Source organism: Merops nubicus, unplaced genomic scaffold (assembly GCF_000691845.1).
Source record: "Merops nubicus isolate BGI_N331 unplaced genomic scaffold, ASM69184v1 scaffold10581, whole genome shotgun sequence".
NCBI lineage: Eukaryota > Metazoa > Chordata > Aves > Coraciiformes > Meropidae > Merops > Merops nubicus.
In genome coordinates this window covers 53,784-60,744 of record NW_008589037.1, presented here as the reverse complement: position 1 = coordinate 60,744, position 6,961 = coordinate 53,784, and the positions used below count along the sequence as shown (strand labels likewise).

The window sequence follows — 6,961 nt, the reverse complement described above, 5'->3', positions numbered from 1 at the left end:
CTCTTTCCATTAGACACCATTTTTCAGACGTTTATGTCTTGGCTGTAAAATGTGTTTTGTGGTATAAAACTTGTCATATAATTATTTGGCTTGACAGCTATTTTGTTTCTCTGAATTAAAAGAAATGAAAATCAGTGTGGCCACTTTTAAGTTATGATTCCAATATGCAGAAATTTATGCTCTTTGGAAGAGTGCAGACATGTCCAAAGCAAAAGCAATTTTTAATTATGATATTTTGCAGGCCTCTTACCTTCAGCACGAACTTGGTTCTGTCAGTGAGGATTAGGACCCACTTAAACCAAATGCTGCAGCTTTAGACAGATTTTCTAGAAGAAAACAGTTATGCTTCCCACACTTATACAACAGCTTTGACCCACAGGGAGGACAGATGGTGCAGTTTAAAGTTGGTCTGAAGAGATAAAATACTGCTCTCCCCTATACCAGCATGAATTTATAGCCAGTACCATGCCACAGATGATTATCAGGGCTGGTCAGGACAGAGTCATGTTCTAAAGGTCTAGAAGCACAGAAGCTAAAGAACAAAAAATTAAGGTTGGGAATTCACGATTAGTACAACTTATTCTAATTTTAACTGCACCACAAGTGGCATAACATACATGACAATTTTAGGAGAAAGTTTACCTTGAAACTTGCCAAATTCACTTTAAGTTGCACGTGAAAATCTGAAAATCATCTTGGATTGCATCTATGGGTTTCTTTGCCTGCATTTCTAAATAATTTCAAAAGCTGCATTTGAATGTATGATCCTCAGTCTTAATTTAACATAATAATCCTGGCTGAGTAAATTGGGGGGAGTAAATCATTGTAAACACAGGGGATGGTACAAAATAAGTTTGAATCTCTTTCAAATTCCATTTCAGACAGTGTATTTTCACATTTACAGGCACAAAACACATGCCCTCCCCTTTTAGTGGGTTCATTACACTGGGTGGATATCTGGCAGCTGGCTGACAATAGGATTAATGATTTGATTTTTATCTGCATATTGCGAGAACTTCACAGCCTTAGGTTTTGCTTTGAGGCTAGACTGGATACAGCAATCATGCTGCCTTTTTCTTTCTTCCAACAAGGACTTGGTAAAATTAATAAAATCGATGGTGCCAGGCTATTCTTTTGCCCAGGAGGATTTCGAAGGGTCTGCTCAGAAGCTCGTGGCTGTGGAAGGGAACCTTTAGTAGCACCTCTACCCTCACTGGAGCTGTGAAATAGCAACTAGTCATGTAATAATTATTAGGACAATAAGAGAACAGTTCAGTCTAGCAATACTTTATGATTACTGTGCTTAATGCCCTATCAATTATCTCTCCCTTTGTTAGTTTTTTAAACCCAGAAAAGCATGCACAAAGAAACAGTATTATAAAATAAAAAGAAACATGTGCACACTCTGAATTTATTTTTAATTACACTGATCATTTTCCTAGCCTTTAGTAGAAACCCTTGGCAGTACATCAAGTCCTGATTATTTATTTAGAAGTGTTACTGCTTTCTTTTTCATAGGGAAATGTAATTTTTAAGAACAAAGGTAAAAGTCCATGAAGAAAGGAGTGATTTATAGTGAACCTAGGTCAGCTTAAAGAAATGTCATCTTTTGGAAACTTTTTTACTGTCTCTCATCTTTTTACTCACTAATATCATATTTATTTATTCCTTTGAACCCTTAGTGTACAACTCTGCTTTTTTTCTGATTTCTTCACAGTCTTACCTCAGGTTACTGCTGTTGTCACAGTGGGAAGTGACTTCGCAGCATTTCTCTCAGCAGCACCCGAAGTCAAAGACAAATGATTATCAGCATTGCACACTTTGATGGCTGTGCAACTTTCTGTTGTATATGTGAAATGCAAAAGATGAAAATCACAAGCCTTAAACATGTTTTGTCTTTGGTTAAAAGGAAAAAATAAATAGCAGCAGTAAGTTCCAGAGCTATCAATTTAGTGTGCATAGCCAATGTGGGATCATCTCATTCACCCTCAGCATCTGCTTCCCTGTTTAATTAATTATTCTAATACAGATCATCAGCCAACACCAAAATTTCTAGAAGAAGCATACCTCCAGTAGCAGCAGAGGTGAATATAAAGCTTGAAAAAACATACTGCTTAGTCTGAGATAACTGGGTTCTCAAGAATGAGAAGAAGAGTCAAGATCATTGTTTGTTTCCTTTAAGTAATATTTTATTCACTGCTGCTCAGTGAGTTTTCATGATCCTCTGTGCCTCCTCTTATTTGCCTCTTCAGGCCAACCAGCTGAAGCATATTGAAATAAGAGATAGGTTATTTGAGGCATATTGAAATAAGATCTTCAAGGAGGATGAAGCTGTGTGGAGGATTGGGTAACCTCTCTGACACCAACTGCAGCGTTTGAAGATCTGCAAACAGCTGAAATCTCCAAGACAAAGATACAGAGAGCCAGCAGCAGGGGAAAGGCCCTGTAAGGAGGTCCCAGAACCTCACTGCAGTTGGAGAGACTCAGCTGGACATGCAGTGAGCCTTTTCCACGTGGGTCCCACAGCTCAGATGAGGGTTGTCACGTGGGCTGGCTGCAGTATGGGAGCTGCCCGGGTGCTGCTGGCAGCTGAGCACAAGTGCAAACTCAGAGGCTGGCCAGCCCCAGCCCTCCTGGGGTACACAAGCATTGCACCTTCTGCTTGGGTGGGCCTGAATCAGTGCTGGCAGCTTTATCCCTGCTGCTGGCTGGAGCAGATCTGACCATGCATCCTGCTTTGGCTCAACGTGAGGTGTTAAAACTAACAGCCACAGCGTGAGAGCCTTACTTTGACTTAAGACAAGCAGTAGCAGAATATGGCACAGTGTGGGGTCTAATTCGATTGTCCTGTGCCTGGCAAAATAATTTGGGAGGAAAATAAATTCAGATAAATGTACTGTGTCTAAAAAGATCTTAGCTGCCAGCACCTTCTGCTGCTGCTGGAGTCAGGAGCCAGACTCCCAGAAGCACAGGGCTCTGAGTTTGCACTCTGCAAACTACAGCCTGAGATTGGGAGCACTGATGGCTCCTCCAGGACTTCTCTGAGAGAGAAGGTTCAGCCACTCAGGTTTGTGCACAGCAGAGGGAGTATCCAGGCATTTCTTCATTCAGGGGTGGTGCCATGGGTGGGCACGGGGGCAGAAGCAGCCTCTGGTTCCATAGTGAAGGGCCAGGTGACTCCAAGTACCTGGATTGAAATATCCCTCCATTTTAGCAGGATATGTTTCTTAAAATTTTATTGCAAATAATAACTTGCACTTGGACGAGCGGAGATGAATGAACCCAACTAATGCAATTCCTGAGAAATGGACAGCTTGAAGTTATGGAAGTGTGGAACTCTTCTGTATGGGGAAATATGGGTCATATCCTCAGCTTATATCACTTAGCACAGGCTCATTTTGGCTAGTGTCTTGTCAGGTATGATTTGGCTTATCGTATTTTTGAGAAAAGTTGAGTTTTTGTCAAAATCTGTTTCTCCTTATCCAGTACAGAGTGATGGGATACAAATATTACAGTGTTACTGTAGCTGCTGTATGTTACAGAAGGGAATACATAATGCTTTCAATTTCCAGTATTAAAAAAGTTATCTGTTCTCAGGATATTAAAAATATCATACTGGAAGTGTTCCCTTTAGTGTCTGTGTTAGCATATTTCAGAATGCATCTGTGAAAGGGGTAGTTTAGAATGGATGCAGATAAAGACTCACACAACAGAAATGTATAAATAATATACACCAAAAAAAAATATTTGGGGGAACATTCCTAATATTCCGTATTTCAGAAAAGCTGTTGAGACTATTAAAACATTTGCTAGCCTTTCACAGTCTGACTGGGAGTCTTGCTGAAAATTGAATGTTTTGGAGATTGAATATCCTCTTCTCCTTAGCAGGAATCCTTCCAAAACATCTGAGCCTTATTAATAAGACAGCATGGAGAAGTGTCATATGGCAAGCGATGCATGTCATGATTTACTTAAGCACTTTTGAAGGTTAAGCATCTTGTGGTCCAAACCACTCAGCAGTAACAACAGCCAGTAGTCTCTCAGGAAGTATAGTGGAGTTTGTTAATCCAAATTCAATATGCTTTGAGGGAAAAGACAGTGTGAAAATAGATTTCTAAGTGAATGTAGTTTTTTAGGCAGCATAAAGATAATCTGCCAGAATCAAAGGGGAAACACAGGAAAAAATTAAGCCAAAACCAAATTAGACACCTCGTCCCTTTGCTGACGCCCTTTGGATTTTCAGAACCTGCCAAAGCTGTCCCCGTTCTTCTGCTACTAACATGTAGTTCCCATTGGCTCCAGCAGGAGCTGAGAAATCTTACAGATTTCATTAGCAGTAACGTTAATACCTTGTAGAGTTTTTATGGTTGTTCCAGCTCATGTGTCAGACACAAATGGTAAACAGGAATTTTCAAATAGAAAGGGTTTGCTGTTGCAGATTTTAGTGGAAGGTAAAAATACGTAGAAAGCAGACAATGATGTTTAGTGAATCAAAACAAGACATGTCATTCCTAGTGGAAAAACTAAACACAGACCCACAGAAGCAATAAAATGAAGATTAATCTGCATTGTATCATATGCCAGTCTCAATGAAGTATTTACATGTCCCTGACCAGTGAAAAATCCTTGGTTTAAATTAACTCACCGCCTCCTTAAAAAGGGAGTGAATTCTCTTTCAGTAATCCAGGAAGGTCTTCTCAGGAAGTCTGCTAGAAAGCAGGAAATTGCATCCATTTTCTTCACATCTAAACCAAGCACTAAGCCATTCATCAATTACCTTCACCTCTGCTGCAAGAATTTTGTATTCTGTTGCAGCAGATGAAGACACCCTGGCTGGATATCCTTCCTTGAATACAACTGGATTTCCTTGTGGGTTTTGGGGGGTTCTTTTAAATACTTCTTGAGTTTGGGAAAAGCTGAATTTTCCTTTTTTAATTTAGATTTATATTTTGTAATTGTTGGAAACCAGTGCTGGTAGTTTAAATAACTTTCTCCCTACATAATGTGATATCATATCGGGAAATTTAACAGATGAACTCAGTGCAGTGGTTGGTGCATTAAACACTGATGAGAGACCACAAATGATGGTGTCAGTGGTGGCTGTGCAGGAGGTTGCTTTTCTCTTGTATTAAACTCTAGTGGAGGCTGAGAGATGCTGTAAACTGTAGTGATTATCAGATTACTTGTGCTCCCTCCTGAGGCCCCGAAGTGACCTGCCTGTTCTTTGTGTGGTGCTGCAGCGGGCCAGCTGGCCGGTAGCTCGTCGGTGGAGATGTACCGGCAGGTGCTGCTGTCGGGCTGCCGCTGTGTGGAGCTGGACTGCTGGAAGGGCCGCACGGCGGAGGAGGAGCCGGTCATCACCCACGGCTTCACCATGACAACAGAAATCTCCTTCAAGGTACAGGACTCGGCTTCAGCCGGGGCAGTTCCTTGTCAAATGCATCGCGGGTGTGTTGTTAGGATGTTAGCGCATAGACGGAAGGGAGGAGAAATGTGAGGGCTAAAAGGTGTTTTAAGAGGAGATTTCAGAGCAGGTGCAGAACCATTGTAAGAGAAGGGCTGCAGAACCTGGACCTTGCACAAGAAGAGGTTCTGGGTCGTCATGGCAAGTCAGAGCAAAAGGGATTATGTGGTGTGATAGACTGTGCCATCTGGGGACTGGCTCAGTGCCCAGGTCCATACTCCTGTGCATGTTCCTGCAGCGCATCTCGCAGAGAGAGGAGCAGGGTAGACCACAGCCAGGGCTGAAAGACCAGGTATTGCCACCACAACAGGTTTTCCATAGTGTAAAACGGGTCTGCAGGTGCCTTTGGAGCCAGGAGGATGGGTGAGGAAGGACTGATTTGTGTTAGAGCTCCATAGCATGTGGCAGGGAGGAGAGCTGAGATGGAGGCCAGAAGGATTAGAGCAGCAATAAGCAATGTGTCAGTTTACTCTTTCTCTTCTCTGCCTGGTAAGTGGAGACAGAAGTGATGAACTGAGGCAGGAAACAGCAGCTATCACCCAAGTCTCTACAGTTTGCAAGCCTTTAAGTTCCTGTGAGCAGAGAATTGGCTACTCATGCCCAGATGGGCAGGTCCCATCCACAGGGTCCAGACACTCGGCGCTTTACTCTCAGTTTAAAAAATGAGTACCAGTGTGTGCAGTGTTACCCTTATCCCTGTGATCAGACCTGAGGCACTGGAGGATGAAAAAGAAAATTACTGTCTTTGGAGATTGTGGTGGGGTATTTGTGTCATTCAAATCCTAAACATGTCATCTGTATTACTGAATTTCATCTTCCATTTGTGTTTTCTATCATAAAAGTTAGATACTATACCCTTGGAAATGAACTGTTATCTTCTTGTTATTCTTAAAGACGATTTTGATCCAAGGTGTTAGAGGAGCAGTATGGAGGTGTTTTCCTATTGTATGAAGGTTGGTAGTCAGGATATAATTTTCAAGGTGTGAAGAAATAATTCTTGTTCATGTGAGCCAATAATTCACCATGGAAATACATTTCTAGACTTGTGTGCAGGAGGATGTGGAAAGACGTTCATGTTAGTGACTTTGGTTATGTTGCACATGTTATGTGTGACTTCTGGCTACAGCTTTGAAGCATATTTCCACACTTGAAGCATGAGTTGTTTGGGTTATTTTTTTTCATTTTCTAATGCCTTCCTTTAGGAAGAAAAGCAAACAATACTGCCACACAGACAAAACATCAAATTTCACTCCCATCAAAACACTCCTTTTTTTTTCAGTTTGTTTCCTCTAACTCTTCACTGATTGACTTAATCACAGGAAAACATAAAACAACCTTCTTGCACTTTTTTTATTGACTTTCCAGTTATGTTTATATGAAGCCCATTATGTTTATGGGCATAGAGTTTGATTGCTGAAGCCCTTTAATTAAGGAAGATAGCTCTCAACTCGTTCAGTCATGAGCAGGAATTTAAAACAAAGTTAATCTGATTCTTAA

General features: G+C 41.3%; 1 protein-coding gene across 1 annotated transcript in view; it reads left to right on the top strand.

The window, feature by feature from the left end:
* Window positions 1-6,961, top strand: part of PLCB1 (phospholipase C, beta 1 (phosphoinositide-specific)) — a gene marked incomplete at both ends in the record, with an annotated part of 53,203 nt that overhangs the window by 2,353 nt on the left and 43,889 nt on the right. Inside the window, one exon of the mRNA XM_008949454.1 lies at window positions 5,241-5,398. Coding sequence (XP_008947702.1) covers window positions 5,241-5,398 — 158 coding nt within the window. The remainder of the gene's footprint in view (window positions 1-5,240; window positions 5,399-6,961) is intronic.